The sequence below is a fragment of the Vanacampus margaritifer genome, chromosome 3 (assembly GCF_051991255.1).
Source record: "Vanacampus margaritifer isolate UIUO_Vmar chromosome 3, RoL_Vmar_1.0, whole genome shotgun sequence".
NCBI lineage: Eukaryota > Metazoa > Chordata > Actinopteri > Syngnathiformes > Syngnathidae > Vanacampus > Vanacampus margaritifer.
Genome location: NC_135434.1, coordinates 567,837 through 587,438, shown reverse-complemented (window position 1 = coordinate 587,438; position 19,602 = coordinate 567,837). Strand labels below are relative to the sequence as shown.

The 19,602-nt window shown below is 45.8% G+C and overlaps 1 protein-coding gene across 4 annotated transcripts in view; it reads right to left on the bottom strand.

The window, feature by feature from the left end:
- The window catches only part of ksr2 (kinase suppressor of ras 2), a 52,348-nt gene that overhangs the window by 18,883 nt on the left and 13,863 nt on the right, over nucleotides 1–19,602 (bottom strand). For 2 of the 4 annotated variants that reach the window (XM_077561269.1, XM_077561271.1), the window contains exons 4-11: nucleotides 16,262–16,297; nucleotides 14,071–14,596; nucleotides 8,605–8,789; nucleotides 3,050–3,119; nucleotides 2,323–2,406; nucleotides 1,628–1,713; nucleotides 862–882; nucleotides 576–685 (exon numbers count right to left, since the gene is read on the bottom strand). In XM_077561269.1, the coding sequence (XP_077417395.1) occupies nucleotides 576–685; nucleotides 862–882; nucleotides 1,628–1,713; nucleotides 2,323–2,406; nucleotides 3,050–3,119; nucleotides 8,605–8,789; nucleotides 14,071–14,596; nucleotides 16,262–16,297 (1,118 nt within the window). The remainder of the gene's footprint in view (nucleotides 1–575; nucleotides 686–861; nucleotides 883–1,627; nucleotides 1,714–2,322; nucleotides 2,407–3,049; nucleotides 3,120–8,604; nucleotides 8,790–14,070; nucleotides 14,597–16,261; nucleotides 16,298–19,602) is intronic. The other 2 variants (XM_077561270.1, XM_077561272.1) reach the window with 1 other exon arrangement.

The following is a 19,602-nucleotide window of genomic DNA, read 5'->3' as shown; positions in this document are numbered from 1 at the left end:
CTTGATTCTGTCCCGAGTTATGTGGCTCAAATGTATGGATTTACATTTAGAGGAAAATTGAGTGTCCTAAAAAGGCACGAGTGCGCCTTCAATGAAACTCACGCATGGCTTTAATAAACATTGATGTTGACTTTGTCTCTTTGGCTCTAATGTCTTGCTTAAGCATCAAAGACGATTCGCGTTCTGGAAATCTGTCGGCCATCTTGGAAGGCCAACTTTTTCCATTTTGTTCTTTTCTTGACGTTCGTACGTGACGCAACGTCCACACATTGATCGCCACAATCCTGACATTTGCGTTGACGCGCAACCGCGGTCGCCGTGGAAACAAAGCTCATCGGAGATGCCGCCGAGGAGGAGGAAGAGAAGAAGAAGATGAAGAAGACCGAGAGGAAGAAGGAGAATCAGAATTGGATGGAAAGCCCACTAGAGATGAAGAAGAGCAAGAAGAAAAGCAAGCAGGAGAATTTGAAGATGAAAAAGAAAATGAAGACAAAGAATTTGAAGATGAGGAAGATGAAGACACAAAAGCTGACGAAGAAGCCGACGAAGGTCCCGAGCGGGTTTTGGTGACTGACCTTGTTGATTTTGTTGGTTTTGGGCAGAGTCTGACTGACGTGCAGGTCGCTGTACCTGAGCGGGTTGTTGATGTCGCACGGCACCGACTCGGTCCGCACCAGGCGAGCCACTGCCGGCAAGACAAAACAGAAAACAGGGGACGGCGTGGCAGCGCCGCCGTTCACAAGCGAACAAAAGCCGCCTTTCATCCGACCTTCAAACGTTCGTTATCGCAATGAAAAGGCAAAATTGACTTCAGCTTCAACCACACAATTAGACGGATATTAATTAATTAGACGTCTTTACCTTGAGTTATTCCTTGGTGGTCTTCTCGGCAAAGGGAGAGAAAGAGAAAAAAGTTCTTTCAAAGGATTGACGTCGCGAAGCATTTGCACAAGGCGGACAAATTGGAGCCGTTTTTTTTGTGAGAGGACCAAAAGTGAATGAGTTGGAATTTGTCGACACAAAAGTGGAGCGGGCTTAGCTTAGCATCCACGCTAACCTGCCGCTTCCCAAAACGCTGGCCCCGTACGGAAAAGCTGGCGTTGACGCACAAAAAGTGCAACGGCAGCTTTTGCTTTCAAATGACAAGAAAAACAACATTTCAACTTCCGTTCCGTATCCGGACAAGAATAACACGGATACAAATATTAAAAACATGTTCTTTCAAACGTTGGAACTCTTTTCCTTGTTTTGGATCTAATCAAAAAGAATCAGCAAAAAAGGCAAATATGTTTTTGGTTTCGGAAGAATTTTTTTTTCTATTTTTATTTATTTCTATTTTTTTCTATTAACAAAAATCACAAAGCAGGTGATTCAAACTTTTGGCTTGGACAATAAAATGTGTGCGAGTTGCCTGAAAATGATGCGAAAAAGTGAAATGTAGAAAAATACATGACCTGCAGCATCCACAAACTTTTTTCTTTTTTTTACAGTTACATAAAAAACAAGCCACTAAATGAGAACATATTTTTGGAGGTTTAATGTTGGGTAGACGATTGAAAATGACAACGAAATGTTACATTTAGAAGGCATTTTTCAAAGGCAAGTGGATGAAAAGTTTTTCTTTTACCTTTGAAGGATTCTCGGCCTCCTCGCTGGATGATGAGAAGATGGCAGGGCGGGGCTTCTTTGGTGCATTTGTTGTGGCACTTCAGCCTAAATGCGCGCGCACATGATTGCACTCGATTATGACAATCCGATACCGCAACGGACGCAAGATGCAACGTTGACGCCACCAAAGCGGAGGCCGCGAAAGAACACACGTGCGTAGAAACACACGATACGTACGCAGAACAGTTTAGTGGCAAAAGTACTCCGTGTGAAATGTGGGCTGCCGTCGTTGAAAAGCGGATATTTTCAGAAATCGGTTGTACGAAAGGCAGCCGATTGATACAAAACGGTTGCTGTGACCTTTGCCGTCCGATTGAAGAGCCGTTATTTGTTACGTCTGCCATAACGCAAACCAAACTCAACCCAAAACCCAACCCAATATATTCTTTGGGTTTCTGGATCTGGAGCAGATGAATTCGAATTTGATTCGTATTAAGGCCGGATTTGGTATAATTCCTTTTGAATTTCTCAAATAGATTCAAAACTAAAATGAAGTTCCACTATATTTTCCCCCCTCGTTTTTCCAAATAAATGTTGCAAATGATCATGTTTTGTCATTTAAGAGTTCAAGTAAAGCAAATGTTTGACAAATGCACGTCGTGTAGAACAAGACCAATCGGCGAAGGTGAAGTGCGGCAGCGCGTGGCGACGTACTTGCAGTTTTTACATTTGAGTCCGAACAGCATTCCCTTCCCACACACCGTGCAGGTCTGCGACATCCAGTACTTGGTGGAAAATCTGCACCGCAAGAAGAAGAAGAAGAAGAAGATGAGGACGAGGAAGAGGAGGAGGAAGATGACGGCGTGTGCGTTGCGGACGGGAAAAACGGCGCTGGTGACATTTGGGAGCGCCGCCTCTCAGTCTGAGCGACCTTTCCACGTTGACGCTGATCAAGAGCTCACATTTCTTTTTTTTTTTACAGCAGGTGAAAATGCCCAATAAACTTTCTGCTACCTTTAAGTTCAAATGTGAAATGTGGAAAATGAACAACATTTTCATGGGATGAACCGGAAAATGTGCAGATTTTTTTGTTAAATCAGAACATGAAAAGAATTGCAAAAAGTGGGCGTGCGTTGAGTCCGCCGAGGCCATGCGGGGGGGAGGGGGGCCCGCACCTAATGATGTCATAGAGTGAGCACCCGCTCGTTTTCTCAGGTTGGGAGGGGCTGGTGCTTGGAGAGCAGAATGAGCTCAAAACAGCACTGGGGGAGGAATTTGCATTTGAGCTGGTTTGTTGTGAATCTTCAATTATTGACATTCTTCACAAGAAAAAGGAGGTTGTCATTTCTAAATGTCCATTTCGGTCCGCAGCAGGGGACGCCTTGCTGTCCCTGACCCCCCCACCACAAAAATCTCGGGCAAAGTTGCGCAACACGCTTACCTGTGTTTGATGGAGTTTCCCAGATCTCGTCGGGGGATCTGCGGGGACCAGCGAGGCACTGACAGCGTGTCTGCCGAGGGGACACGAAAGCAACATTCAGAGACGGACGTCCATGAAGCATTGCGAGAAGAAGATTGAAAAAAGATCACGCCAAATGGATCCATCCGTATTTTTCATCACCCGCTGGCGTCATTTAACTTCAATGGATGTAAATCGTGCGGAAAGAAAGAGTTTGTGGAGAGGAAATATTGTCCGATTGCTGCAGTCGTCCATGAAAGCAGGCAACGATCGTCTTTTGGCTTGAATCCAAATCAAAAAGTTTGCTTTCCCGTTGGAAAACGTCGATCGCCATTTTGCCCTTCTTTTTTTTCAAACAGATTCTGGTTTAACGTTGATGCTTTGTCTGCACCGTCAATCTGAAAGAGGACGCAAAATAAAACGCGCTTTGATCCCATTCATTGATGAAGCAACGAAATGGTTGATTTCTGCTGAAATTGCCTGGCAATGCTGAAAAGCTCAACGCATGCGGAGTGCTTATCAACTGAATTGAGTCATAAATGAGGAAATGATGAAATGACGACTTCCTGGTTGCTGGACGATGCATTTGACCAACTGTGCCACCGAGTAGCAACGGACGCCTGCTGCTGATGATGATGATGATGATGATGATGGAAGGGAAAGTTCGACAAAGTTCAACGTTTGTCCCAACTGAAAATGAATGATGGCAAACGTAATGGCGTAATTCGTGTGCAATCAGACGCTACATACGGCGGGAAATTTTCGAAGCAAGTTGAAATGTGAACGGCGAACATGGAAAGTACGACGCGGCAGTTGAGAGAATCCAAAACACGAGAACATTCAGCGTGGGAATGCTGAGTTCAAGCCCTCATATTGATCAAAGTCACGGCGATGACGATTTTGGCAACATTCGTCCCATTGACTTTGCCATTCTGCGACCCGGGACTATCGGACCATCCGACCATCCGACCATCCGACCAGCCGACCATCCCAATTGATCTGCTTGCAACGATATCGATTTGCTTTTTTAATGATGGCCATAATGAGCCCAAAGGACGGCTGCTCCTCGTCAAAGCGCAGGCCGCCGCCGTGACTTGCTGACAGTTAATCTCATCTCATGGCTCCATATTGGAAGGCCGCCCCCTCTTCCTGTTCCCGCGGCCCCCGGGGGGCTGCCATCCTCTCCCGGCGCTCCGATGCGCGTCTCAATTACACTCAATCAAGATGATAACTCAATCCAGAGCAAGGCGGGCACGCCATTGGACGCCACTCAGCTGCTTGCCGGCCGCGTGTGTGCGCGTGTGTGTGTGCGTGTGTGCGCGTGTGTGCGTGCGCGTGTGTGCGCGTGTGTGCGCGGCTTTGACGACGCAACTGCCTCCACTTGGAAGCTTGAGCCATTCCAAGATGAAACAATGAAATGAATTGAAATCCATTTCAAGCAAACAAACAAATTGAGGTGTTTCTATATTTCATAGAAAAGAAAAGAACACCTTGTTATTTAAAAACACTTCAAAAAATAAAGTTTGAGTCAAATGCCGCAGTGGAGCACTAACTCGGACCTTTATCGGTTTATAAAATAGGATTGGTCAGGAAGGGCCAAAATCCAGCCAAAAAGAGTCCAAGTGTGTGTCTGTGTGTGTGTATTTTGACATTCGACATTGTGAGGACCAAAATGAGTTTTGAATCGGGGGTGTCTGGCCATTCACATTTTTAATCCTAATTAATCACATGACTTAACTCACGATTAATCGCAAATCTTAGATCTGTTCTATCAAAATGTACAATATAAAGCAAAGTGCTTAAAACTGTACTGTAAAAAAAAAAACAAGTGTGATATTGATTTGTGTTGGTCATTTTTCTGCCACTAGATGGCATCATTGCATTTGTAAGTGATTGGTGACAGCTTAGTGCATTTTTCTTTTCATCTTAAGAGCGATCTCATCTTTAACATGAAGTCACTTGTGAAAATCTGCACAATTTAAAAATACAATTTGACGGCAGTCTCCACAAATATATGCATAATTATTATGACTGCCACATTTTGGCGTGAACGTGTGCTGCGTTGCAACTGGAAACCCCCCATTACAGGCTTTCCAATTTGGGGCGCTCATTAACTCTTTGACTGCCAGACGTTTTCAGAAAAGGGATGCTGTGGGTGCCAGCCGATTTTAAGCATTTTGACTGATCTTTCAAGGTCCACAGAAAATTATGTGTTTGGACTATGGAAACACACATACTGCCAAAACAAGATTGGACTCTCATCTTCCATCAGAAAAAAAAAAGTTTGTTTCTACCTTTTTCCGTTTTTGAGTAATCAACAATAGAAAATGGTTAGTTTCACCGGTTTTGAAAAAAAAACGTCTTTTAACGTCTTTGGCACTCCTCCATAGGATTTTACGAAACGTTATTTAACGTTTTTGGCAGTCAAAGAGTTAAACGCGCCTTTCAAAAATGAGTTTTTTGCATTTAAGCAGCTTGAAATGAACTCAAAATGAAGGCACTCATTTTGACACCCCTGGTTTTTAACCAACACATTTTTGGAAAGTGAGGACATTTTGGCCGGTCCTCACAACTCAAGACTTGGTTTGAGAGTTTAGGTTTGAATTGGATTTTGGTTGGGGTCAGGTCAAGGGTTCGGCTTAGGCAATCCATTGTGATGGTTAAGGTCAAGGTAAGGTCATTAGGTCAATGAGATGTCCTCACAACCATATAAGTACAAGTATGTATGTACCTGGCCTGACTTTTTGACTCCTGTTTCAATCAACAAATCGTGCCAAATGCTGGCCGGGCATTGCCGAGCGTGTGAAAAAGGCGTGGGCGGACAAAAGCACGCCATGCGAGGCAGAAGTATGCGTGCGTGCGTGCGTGCGTGCGTGCGTGCGTGCGTGCGTGCGTGCGTGCGTGCGTGCGTGCGTGATGCGGGCTGCCGTCGGAAGGCCGGCATGAGCGCGCACCAACGGCGCCTCGAAGAGGCAAACCCAGCGTAAACGGCACACTTGCCATCGCCGCCACCACACGGCAGCCATTTTGAGTTGCCTCCATCAACAAATGTCACCAACATGTCTGTCAATGGCAATTTGGCTCGTTTTCAAGACAAACTCCTCAAAGAGATGATTATCTTCCTAACATGAATTGGCTCGATCGATTGGGTCTGGATGGATCTCGTTTCCTTGCTCGTGTTCGCTGTCGGCGCGAAGCCACTTGATTTTGCCCCGCATTTAAATTTAGCACGTCCTCCGAGCCAATTTCAACGCGCTGAGTCTCAATGGGACCCCCCAGTCGGTCGCTAGGAGACGCGTGACGCAAGGCGGCCGACGGGCGGGCGGTCGTTTAGGCGGGCGGGTTGGCGCTTTGGAGTGGCTGACGTCACCCCGCATAGAATCAGTTTGCTGAGAAGGACGTTGGGCCATTTATATCGCGGCCCAACACATCCCACACTCACTCGGCGTGCGTGCGTGCGTGCGTGCGTGCGTGCGTGCGTGCAAGTAACCAAGTTTCCTGTTCAGGTGCAGTTTAACAATCATCAGAAATAGCCTACATGTCGTTCATTCACCTCAAATGTGATGTTTTCCTAAAAAAAAATATATATATATATATTTTATTTTAATTTTTTTTTTTATTGTTTTTGTTTGGAGGAGTTGGAAATTCCAGTCTTGACTTTTCATGTCTTTTGGATTCTGTTTTGAAGTCGAGTATTGCAGTAAAAACTATGCTTTACTTTCGTATCTTTTTGTTTTTTTAAAGGGATTGAATTGATACTTCTACTCTCAGCAGTCCCTTTTTTCCCCACACAAAACTGTACTAGTACTTATTATTAGTAGTCAAGGAGGCCAATAACTAGTGAAGGTCAAATGAAACTTTATCAACCATTTGCAATATTTTTTTTCACTCCTCTAGATGGCGCTCTTGGTTTAAAGATGCAGTAGAAATGTCATGCATTTCCATTGCGCTAGCCTTTACTGCATCTTTAAACCAACAGCACCATCTAGAGGAGTAAGAAAGTACTGCAAATGGATCCTGAAGCTTCATTTTGCCATCACTACGTAAAATAAGCCATATTTGGAGGCCGGGGCGGCCGCCATCTGTTTTGCCCGAGACCCCCAAACACAATTGCTGACATGAAATTGGCGGCAGACGCGCTGGGCCTTTGTGAGGCTGCAGGTGTGAGCTCGGCTCACACACGTCGGCGGCTCGATGACCGCAGGTTCAACCAAGACAGATTAGCTTTGAAATGTCACACCAGATTGTCTTTGGTGTTTGTGACAACATATTTGCTAGCTTGATCGAGGACAGCTGAAAACGGTCTTTGATGGACGTTAGGTTCATCCGAGGCAAAATTGTCTTTCGGGTTTTCCCGAAAATGTTTGGCAACAGAAAGAAACTAAAAATGAAATCCCATTCTTTGAATTGGCTCCGTTTCAACGAGGTTGCTAATCGCTGCGCTCTATTTTGACAAAAACACGAGTAAGAAAAGTTTGCGTTTGATTTTCAAGGACTTTGATTGGCTGCAACTGATTTCGCGACTCGCCTCCTCGAAATTGTGACACAAAGCAGCTAAAGGTGGCTTTGGACAAATTGGGACTCGCATCGGCAAGAAACGGTTTGCGTTGACAGCGAGCCAGATGACAAAAGCGTCGCAGTCGGACGTCCCGGCACGACAATGAGTCGCCGGCGGCCTCACGCCACCAATGCCGGCTTTTGTTTTCGTCTGCCGGTGCTAAATCGGTAGCGATACGTCAGCCTTTCGCCTTCCTTTGACACGGGCTCCATTATTCCCCCGTTTATTCCTTTTTTGTTCTGTTTGTTCCCCGCCGCGTCGCCCTCTCCGGCGCAGTCTAATGCTTTGCGCCGCATTCCCGGAGAAGGCATTAGCCGCGCGCAAGCGGCAGCGCCTCGGCTCCTGCCGCGCGGCGACTCGTCGGCCTCATTGTTCACCGCTGGCAATTTGCAGCCAGGGCCGCGCTTAACGTCTTTCCCCGGAACGCCGAGATGGATTATGGAGATGAGCGCCATTATGGGCTGCGGAGACACAAAAGGACCGACAAGAAAAATCCGCTTGGAAGAATCTGAAATTTACGACGCCGTCTTAGCGCCACGTATAAATGTTGGTTTTTTTAGGGCGGGGGCAATATTCCGAGGAAAAAAAGTCATCAATTTGCCACTTTACAAAAGTTCTAAGGTCTTTATAAAGTGTAACCCTTTCATCAAAATAAGACATTTGCAAACGTGTCTTTACTTTGGAAAACAACGGCTAACATAGTAAAACATCAATACCCGTTTCTTAATCACTAAACGAATACAAAGTACAAAATAAGCACCAATTACTGATTAATAAACAGTAATCAGGGGGAAAAAATGCTTTTTAATACATTTCAATGAAAAATTTGAATGAAGTCGATTTTTGGTCAAAGCCTCTGAATTTGTTAAAACGTAACGATTGTATTGGCGAGAATAGAAAAAGGTCAAATCCAACTTTGTTTTCTCTCTCTTGGCGGGATAAATAAAGATGGAAGACGAGTGCGTGTAAAAGGTCTCACTTGCAGAGGGCGTTTCGGCGTGCACTGGCGGCGTGGAGGGCACGAAGGAGGGGAAGAAGAAGGATCGGAGGGAGCGCTCGGTGTGCAGGGGCGAACGCTGGCTGGGTAGGAAGGTGGGCAAGTTCTCGCAGCTGCCCACGCTGCTGTGGATCTTAAGGTTCAAGGGCTTGCTCTTCTTCTTGGCTCTGAGGGGAAGCACAAAAAACACCACAGAAGCCAACACCGTCAGCCGCTTCATTCACACACAGTCGGAACCGCGTGCCCAAAGAGGACGGCCTCAAAATCACAATCACAATCGTTTAGGAAACATTGCGACTCCTTTGCGACTCCTTTGCGACTCCTTTGCGACTCCTTTGCGACTCGCTAACTGTGACTCCTTTTTTGGTTCGCAACCGTCCACCGTGACGCAATAATATGCTCCGTAACTCAATTTGGATTCACCCAACATCCAGCGCGCCTCGCGCCCGTTTATGACTTGCCAACGCTCACTTGTGACTCTCGAACGACCGCTGCGACTCGCTCAGACGGTGGATATTGTTAAGGGCCGCGTCACAGCGGACGTCAGCTATCGCAATGAAGTAGAGCGGCGTAAAGGTTCATTTGAGTTGACCAATCACATCAGGAGCAAACGTGCGGCTGTTTGAAACAGAAAAAAGAAAGAAAGTGCGAGGAGGTATGAGCACAGCCAGAGTCACTTCATTCATCATTAAGGAAAAAAAAGTGTCAGCTGAGTGAGTCACGCAATTAAAGCGAGGAAGCGGCGGCCCGCGGGTTAGCGGTTAGCGCTCCTGCCTTTGTCAGCTGTTCCGATGAGGCCACTTAGGCGATGAAAGCCTTTCGGTCCTCCGCCTCCTCGGATGTGGCGCAGACATGAAAAGGAGGCGAGAGGACTCCCCGTCTTGGGATTCTTTCCGAGTGGATCCCGAGTTCATTCAGCCTCCGGGAGGCGCCGACTTGCAGATTGTAGGCTGCAAACCAGACGTACTCCCAACACCTGCTGGCACGAGTGGGGGGCGGGGCCACGCGAGTCCTTTCATTTTTCAAGACGCTTTTGTCACTTCTCGCAATGATGATATTGTTGCCATACATTATGCAGCCATCGTTTATTATTAGAAGTCGTTGATCATCTTAATGAGGATTTCATCCAATTTTGCGACGGATAAATTGTCCGACTTCAATCAAAGTGTTTTAATTGACTCGCCCGCCGCTGCCGTGCCGCTGCTCATCTCATCAAGTCAATCTCATATAAGCGATGTAACCGTGTGCCGTCACCACGGCAACGGTCGCCTTGGGCCCACAGACATCCCCAAATCTTGGAAATGCTATACATTATGTTCATTTAGAAACGATCTTGAAATTGTTGTTGCTAAAAATGTCGTTTCTTTCATTTTTCGGATGCCGCTTCGCATGAAAATGAGACTCGTCCTTTATTTTTCTGACACGGTTACAAGACTGAGCAGTTTGGTATGATTTTTGCTTTATGATACTTTGATCTTTTCCACACCCTCAAAAATGGTGTGGATGTCGTCACGTTTCCCAATCGGAAGCCAATCAAGTTCTTCCCTGGGGAGGAAAAGGGCTGCGTGTGACTGCTTAGTCATTTCCTGTTGATTGGTGGCCAGGCCGGTTATGTCTGTCTACCCCCAACCGCACCCCCCACGCCCCCCGCCCCCCAACCACCACCACCCCTCCCGGCTCATCAGGCTCGTAAAATCCGTCCGTCCGCCTCCCCTAAACACTCGTATATATTCACAACCATGACTTGGGTATGAGCGATAAACGGACGGATAACGAGGGGTTGATAAATGTTGCTTGGTTCGGGTTTGTGGGTGTGAAGTTGCGCAATTTCAGAAGCTAGTGTGAATGAGAAGGTGCGCCAAACGTGGATCTTGAAGCAAATGCGTTAAAAACGAGTGTTGGGAAACGTCAACTGTTAGGAAGCGTTGGAACCCAAAATCGACAACCTGCACACCCCCATGCAAATCGCAATTTCCATCTGCCGTGTGCGCAGATGAATGGGATGGACGGACGGATGGATGATGGACGGATGGATGATGGACGGATGGACTCGTGGATGGGTGGACGGATAGATGGATGGATAGATGGATGGATGGATGGATGGATGGACGGACGGACGGACGGATGGATGGACAGATGGGTGGACAGATAGATGGATGGATGGACGGATGGACTGATGGATGGGTGGACGGATAGATGGATGGATGGACGGATGGATGGACAGATGGACTGATGGATGGGTGGACGGGTGGATGGTGGGATGGATGAATGGATGGACAGATGATGAACAGGCGAACTGATGGACGGATGGACCGATAGATGGATAGATGGATGGATGGATGGACAGATGGACGGATGTTAGATACTTTGTAGATGCATGAGCACATAAATAAAAGTATGCTTCTGGACTTTTTGGACATTTTGAGTTTTCGTTGAGGCTGCACCATTAATATGTCAGGCGGGTGCACGACTTCAACAGTTTGCGTTTGGTTGCTGCCGGGACATTTCCGCCATTGGCGTTTTTCCGAGGTGTACATCGCGTGGCGGAGAGGGGGTTCGCCGCCGTCGCCGCCGCCGTTGGCCCACCCCATCAGGGTTGAAGAAGACGCTGCGTGGCTTCAACAGTTTGGCAAAGAGAAAGCTTATTGCAAAAGTGCAGGTAACCACGGCAACGGCGGTGGCAGCACTTGCAAATGGCTTTGCACAGTTGCCAAGCGACCGCGACACCTCATTGACAACAACAACAACAACAACAACAAGCCCAAGAAAAAGTGAGGCGTGCTCACGTCTTGACATCAAGACGTTTCAAAAGTGAGAAGGCCAGCGGGACGGGACGGGACAAGACGGGAGGAGGACCGGGACGGACAAAAAGCTCGTTGGCAACATGAACGTCCAAGAGCCGTCCGTCAGCCGTCCGTCCAAGAGCCGTCCGTCCAAGAGCCGTCCGTCCGAGCGAGCGCGCCGTCTTCACAAACAGGACAAACGGAAACGCCACCATCTTGTCAAGTGCTGCTTTTAGACGTCGACGTGAAATTTCTGCAGAAATGGCGTGTGAACGCTAAAAAGAGGAAGCTAAGATTGGACGGCACGTGCTCATCCAGACAATTGAAAGATAAGACATTTTGAAATCATTTGGGAGTTTTTACACAGCAAAAAAGTGCGGAGAATTAAAAAATGCTTCAGCATTCACACAATTTTCTATACATTGAGATTGATGTTAGCTGGCGGCTAATTAGCATTGGATCGAGCAGAAAGCAGCACCTGCAGCTCTTTAATAAGCTCTCCTCACTCCTTAATTGGCCGGGACACAATAATCGGGGATTACCCTGCGACCCCGACACACATTCTCGGAAAACCAGAGCGGACGTCTTCTCTCATTACGGCCCAGCTCATGAATATGCACGCTGGCGCCTGGACAGGAGGCGGAGCCTTGTCCCCGTGCGCTCGTGCCTGACAACGGCGTTGACGGCTCGCTTCCAACGTGGCGTGGCGCAGCGCTACCGTCACTCGGGTGGCGTGGGAAACAAAAGCTGGCAAAGCACTACTTTTGCCCAAGTCGAGCTCCTCCATAAATTTCCTTGACAGCAAGAATAGCCATCGACCGATATGTTGTTTTCGGGGCGGAGACGGAAACCGATTATTAGTAGTCAAGGAGGCCGCGAGCCCATATTTCAAGCCCAGATTCATTTTCTGGAAAACAAATAAAACTAAAAAGGGGGAAAAAAAAAAAAAAAGATTTTACAGAAGAAGATTAGGGCGAGCGAAGAGAGAGAGAGAGAGAGAAAAAAAGTTTGGCAGGATTCTCACTCCGAAGTCTGAATTCTGACTTTAAAATGAGAATAAAGTCAAAAAAAAATTGAATAAAATAATAATAGTAATAATATAAACAAAATCAGAATTCTGACTTTAAAGTGAGAACAAAAAAATGAATAAAATAAAATAATAATATTAATAAAGTATAATTCTAACTTTAATCTAAAGTGAGAATTCTGAGAATAAAGTCAGAATCCTGCTAAACTTTTTTTTTTCCTCTTTGTATGATCTTCACTTTGTTGTAATGTCTTAAAGTGTTCATGCTTATTGAACAATTTGATTAAAAAAAAATTCTAAAAAAAATAAATACATTCTTCAGTTTTAATGTCAAACCCAAGATCATCTCTTAATCGTTTCCTGAGATTCAAATGGCTTTTATCGGCCGTCGGATTTTGAAAAAAGGCCACTACCGATATTGGTCCAAAATTATCATTATTATTGGTCTATCCCTACACCAGAAGGTGGCCAAACGCTACTTTTGTCCAAATGAAGCCGCCTCATCAAGTCCCCGGAGGACGTCAGAAAGCGGAAACGCACGTTGATGGCGCTGCTGGCGAAAACGTCGGCACGCCGCTCGCCGGATGAGAAGAGAGCCGCTGGGCTCCCCCGGGGGTCTTGGGAGCTTCGGCTCTCGGGCGGGGAGCGCTAATCCATCCTCTGGTGCTCTCGCCCTTGCCCGTCATCAAATGCACGACTCGAACCCTGACGGCCGCAAATGGCATTAGCCGACCTCGGCGGAAGCAGCGCGCCGGCCTCTGCTTCCTGATTAGCCGGCAGTGGCCGCCTCCTCAAATGTGATCAGCGCTCGCAGCGGACGCAAAACCGGCCCGGAGACGCTTCTCGGCGGGGCCGCCTTATCTTATCTGCAGCCTCCTTCTTTGTTTATCCACTGATTGGACTCCGCGGGAAGGCTAGCGCGCGCGCACGGCCGATTGCTAAAAGGTGGCGCTGCGAACTTCGGAGACCGACGATCGGCCAAAATTGTGTTGAGCAGTTCAATTGTGCACACAACAAAAATGCTGTCGACAACAATAGAAGAGACGAGAAATACAATCAAATGACTGTAACTAACACAGTCCTTGTCAAGTATGGGGGCGGGGCCTCTTTGGGAGTGGGCGTTACCTCCAAAGGGTTATTGGAGTTTGGGAATTTTCATTTCAGTGACTTTTGATGTGGTTTGGACTTTTGTTTGTTAAATGGTGTTACTTTAATTCGTTTTCAGTTTGAGTTAGTTCAAAAATTCTTACTTTTAGTTTCCGTATTAGTTGTAGTTTAAAAAAAAAAAGTGTATTACTTGTGCGCAATATTTCAAAAACACAATAAGACAAGTAAAGCATTTCTTATCCTTTGGCATTTGACAGGCCGAGCCGTTGGAGTCAAAGGTCAAGCCTGCCAAATTGTCATCTGAAGGTGCTTTTCGATTGGCTGCTGCGAGATGACGTCACACTTTCCAACGTCTTTATTGCGGGGAAATGAATCGACTTCAAATCGTGCATTCAATTCATTGCCAAAGACTAAATTTGACATTTTCACTTTCATTTAGTCGAGTTTTTTTTAAGAGCATTAATAACGAGCTGATTGTAATGGTCGGCCGGCGAATGTCTCGGAGCCAAGTTCGAAGCGCCGCTCACTTACTTTGGCGTGTGCGTGTCGTCCAGTCGGTTTCCCAGCTGGAACTCGTGCGACTTGCTGCGGTGCAGCGCGGTGAAGCCCGGCAGGAGGTGAATGAGCTTGCGGCTGGGGGGCGGCGGCGTGCCCCCGGCCTTGACTTTGTTCCTGCGCCTGACGGGCGGCGTGCCCGGCGGCGTCATGGTGTTGAACACCAGCGGCGTCCGGGGGGGCGCGTGGGCCAAGTGCCTCTGGCGGGGCGAGGGCGGCAGCGAGCGGTGGCCGCAGTCCGAGGCGGGCAGCGGCAGCGGCAGCGGCAGCGGCAGCGGCGGCGGCGCTCCGTCCACCGTCAGCCGCTCTGCGTACAGCGGCGGCGGCGTGGGCGCCTGGGGGCTGCGGCACGTGTGCTGCTTGGACTTGGACTGGACTTTGGGACTTTGGGCCAATTGGAAACGGATCCACTGGCTGGCCTCCGGCTGGCACACGGGCGTGTTCTCCTTGCCTGAATCAGACGTGGGCCACTGGATGGACCAATCCTGCTTGGCTTGGCTGCCTGTGGGCGACACCAGCACACCTCATCTTACATACTTTTTGGGCGATGCAGAATGAGAACAATGAGATGGGTTTGTTTTGTTTTTGAAACCCCAAAAAAAAAGGGCAAAATACTGTCCACCAGTCAAATAGTGTCTACTCGTAATTGTAGCAAACTGACAAATGTTGCGTTCCCATTTGGTAAGCGGAATCAAAACGATATACAGAAAAAAACTAAGCATAAAAATGGAATACTCCATATGGAACCGATTTTCCTTTTCAATGTCGATATGGATTCATAAAAACATGAATCGATTATTTTATTCTGTGTTTTTCCCATAAATTCTTAAGAAAATAGAACTTTAAAGGCAGAATTTTTTTTTTTAAAAGAGACTTATTGCACTTTTAGACCATTCAGAATCCAAAATTATTAACATTTGGTATTTTAAATATGGTCCCGAAAACGTATCTAAACGTTTTTTTAATTATTTTCTTTAGATTATAAATTATTATAACTAATTTAAGTAATAATTCATATGATTTCAATATTTGTGTAACACTTGGGAGATAACACGTGTTCAAAGTTATGTTGGAATTGAATATTTGTGGCGTTTTTATCATGTCCTTGATATTGAAGAAGAATTGATGTTCCAGAATGAATTGATATCAGATTGAAGTGAATCCAATTGGGAAAATTGAATGGGACTCTTGTGAATCGAAATCGAATCGATTGAGGAAATTAGAATCGATACCCAGCCCTAATATACAGCAGCAAAATGCTGCAAATTGTGTATACGTTCAGAGATGGGAAGTAACTAAGTACAAGTACTTTGTAACTTTAATTGAGTAGGTTTTTTTTCAGTACTTTCCCGAGTATTGATTTTTTTTACTTTCATCCGAGTATCTGTACTTTTTACTTGATAAAAACACGGTTGTTGTTTTTCCGTTTTGAAAATGCATGAAAACGATGACTGTAAAATGATTGACCTGGAAGAAAAAACTGCCGCTTTCCATCCACCCAGTTATGGATTAGAATTTGCAAAAATAATTTTCGGGGGAAAAAACTGAATGCAAACGCTAGAAATTCGCATGTTTGGACGCTTGGATTTTGAAGCGTATCGAAAAAAGGACAAAATGCTCATTTTGGCAGGTTTTGCAAATAAACGCTGACAAGATCGGATGCGCGTCACATTTGGACCGGATGTGACGTCACGCGTACGTTGGTCGTCACAACGCAACGGCGGACCAAAAGGTCAAAGGTAGGTTTGGGCTTGACGAGCAAACCGAAATCTTTTTGGGAGAAGCAAATATGAAGAAACGCTGCGCTTGATCAAGAAGGACAAAAGCAAACTCATACGACGTCGTCGCTTCACCTTCTTCAAGTAATTGTACTTTTACTCAAGTAGAGAATGTCAGTACTCTTCCCATCTCTGTATACAGCACACAATTGGCGTGAGAATACGCAAATTGTCTAAAAAAAGTCCAAAAACGTCAAATGGTGAGCAGCAGTCCAAAAACGGTTTGTCATCGCCAGCTTTCAAAAAGCGCCGCGCCACTCCTTTTGTGGTTTTCAAGCGTGGTTTTGATGAGCACGCATGCTGGGCGTGACGGCGGGCGTGACGGCGGGCCAATGGATGATCAGGATGGAGCCGGCAGCACAAGCACACGAGCGGCAAACATACTTTACCTGCGTTGCCCTGCAACTTCTCCTCCTCAAGTTGCTCTTCGCCAGGAAATCAAAGAAGAAGAAGAAGAAGAAAACGTCAAGGCCAGCCCGGCCGCGGCACTTATCGTACATCCAGACAAACGGACGGACAGAAGGACGCTCACAACTCCTCACTAGTATGCGCTCATTTGAATCATTCTTCATAGAGGATAAAGAAAATATGCCACTTGCTTTCTCACGTCCAGCATTTGCACAATTGGACCTTCAAGATCAACTTTCCCTCCTTGATTTCCAACGGGACCCTTTTTCACTTTCCACGCATACGAGCGACCATCATGACCAGCTGTCTTCCCTCGCGTTTGCTCAACGGCCTCGACCTGTAACCAGGAGGTCGCGGGTTCCAATCCCACCGCCGACTGTACATTGCAAATATAGCCATGGTAATTATGCTAAGTGATTTAAATGTATAGCAACTGACTAGCATAGTTCCACTTTTCCATCCAAATGAACGGCGTGTACTGCATGCCTAGGTGGCGCTATTGACTGACTTATTTTTCTATTGGATATCATTCCTTGCATTTTTCCATCCAAACGAATGGAGGCTACTTTCAGATGACACTTTTCCATATCAATTTCAACTTGCTTCAAAAATTCGCCCAGAAATTAATATTTTTTTATGTTTACTACAATGAATACTTTGTCATTTTCACATCATTGATCTTTTAATGGACTTCATAAGCGTTCAGCTTTCAGCATTCCCACGCAATTACTGCAGAAATTGCACTTAGTCGAGTTCAGGGGTGTCAAACTCATATTAGCCGCTTGGAGAAAAAGATGTCAGCAAGTGGGCGGGATCGCTAAAATAATGCTCCATAACTTGAAAACAATTGCCGTCAATTATCCGCCGACTTTGGCTATTTGTGGGCCGGCCATAATTAGCGAGCTCAACTGCAATCGTGTTGTTCCAAAAAATAACACGAATGCAAATGAAACGCGGCAACACTTTGCCCATTTGAGTTACCTGTTTTGCATATGTTGTTCCCACAATGCATTGCGTGGCGCAGTTAAGGAAGTCATAAGGACGTTAATCCTTGTCACGTGTATTTGTGTTAGCAGTAATTGAATTTGTGTCGTATTTAACACGTTTATGTCAGTCTATGATTTACTTCTTTTTTTTTTTCAAACCGTAACTCTAAATTGTGCGTAAAATAACGACATTCAGGACGATTGCGTGGGCAATTTGGCATCGCTCATCTGAGGACTTCCTGTCAACTTACACATTTCTACGATTTGATTGCGGCCAGCTGATTAATTGGTCCCACTTCATTATTTTTTGACTTTACCAAATTGTCTCGTGGGCCGGATTAAACCCCCTCCGCGGGCCGGACCTTTGCCACCCCTGGTCTGGTTCAAGATGCTGTTGACACTCCAAACTTTCTACAACTTCCGATTCTCTTTGAAATGAATTACATTTTGGAAAACTTAACACAATAGGGAGCTTGTTTGAGTTTTTCACTTTTCAGTGATGCCAATATTTTCCCTTTCAGTGAAATATATATATATATATATAAATATGGGCTCCAAATATCGCTTAATGGCCTCCTTGATGACTAATAATCGGTATTGGCCCTGAAAAACAAAAAGTTATTGGCCTCCGTCTAATTACTTGAGTTGAAGGAAGACAAACTCCTGGCAGCGCCGCCATCTTGCCCGCGGATGCTCACGTTCGTCAACTGGGGACGTTTTGGACCTCCCAGTGCGTGCGTGCGTGCGTGCGTGATTATTTTTTGCTTTGCGACGTCTCGGAGGAGCGACGAGCATCAAACGCTAACTTCAAACACAAAATCAACACCGGCAGCATCAACTGAACTCCAACAAAGATAAAAATAAAAACTTTTTTTTTTTAAACCAACGTATAAAAGGTCCCACTGGAGTTTGTGAGCTTGGGATGACAAAGAAGCCCACAGCTTTTACACATTCCAAGGGGGCGGGGCTTGGGGGCGGGGCTTGGGGGCGGGACTTGGGGCGGGTTGTGGTTGTACGTCATTTAGTCACATCAATGAACGCGACACGTTTATTCTGGGATTGGAATTTGCCCGCAAACAAAAATGTTGTTTGCCGCTCAAGTCAAAAGTGACATTAGCCGCACTCCATCTTAAGATGGATGCTAACTTGACTTAGCATCCCCTGCTAGCATGCCAATATCTGTCCACTTCAAAGTAGTGTTGATTTGAGCCATCATTTTTAAATTTAGTCTCAGTCTTAGTCGCGTTTCAATCACGCTTGTTAGTTTTTTTCAGTTAGTCCACCTCATGCCGTTTTTATTGAGTCCATTTTTAGTCGGCTATAATTCGAGCAATTTAGTTTTTATTTTAGTACAAGAAAAAACAATTTCATTTGGCTAGTTTTTGTCAACAAAAAGTGTCAACGTTTTAATCTAGTTTTGGTCAGGGCAATCATTTTATCCAAGTTTTGTCAGCAGATTATATTGAACCTTTCAGATATCAAACTATTTCACATCAAATGTTCTCTCACCTTTTTGACCAAAAACAACTTGAAACACAATTACTGATTATTAACAACTTACTCGCTAGTACGTATGGCTACAAGCTAGTAAGTTAGCCAGCATTGGTTAGCGGTCAGGTGTATTCATGTTACGTTCTAACTCTGTTTGCCTTTCTTTTTTTCCCACCACGAATCCACTTCCTGTCTGTCCGCACCAAATGTGGCGTTGCAAAGTGAAAGCAGCAGAATGTCGTGGCGAAGGTCGGACAATGAATGCAGGATTGATTTCACATCCAAATAGGCGGCCGCCTAAACGGGCCGCCGGCAAGAATCGAGATTTCTCCAGAAAATAGAAAGATGATTAAACAGCCGCGCGTCTCGAACCTGCGTCACATTTCCGCTTGGTGATGTATGAATGACTCGTCTCCAATTAGCAAGCTTTTCAACTCAATTGAGGAATACGAGAGAGAGCAAAAAAAGTTGAGAGGAGGTTGTTGAAAGTAAACGTGTGACAGCAGAAATGTTGTGCAAGAAATGTCACGCTCTTTTTTTCCAGGTTTTTGTCGGCTTGGGACCGGTCGTGCCTCCCATTGGTTGCCTGGCAACTGGATGGCAAACTGACATTTAAATGTCTTCTCTTTTTTTTTTATACCGCCACTTTGTTACTGGGCTAACATGCAGATGTGCCTCAATAATCAAAAGCGCTTCCAAAAAGTATTGCAAGGCCATCTTGCAAGTATTCGCATCTGGATGACGTCATTAAGACGAAGAAACAAGTAGAGGCCTCAGAATGGAGCCCTGCGGAACACCTTACGTTACGTCAAACACCTGAATTCCTATGGCATATATTCGTCCCA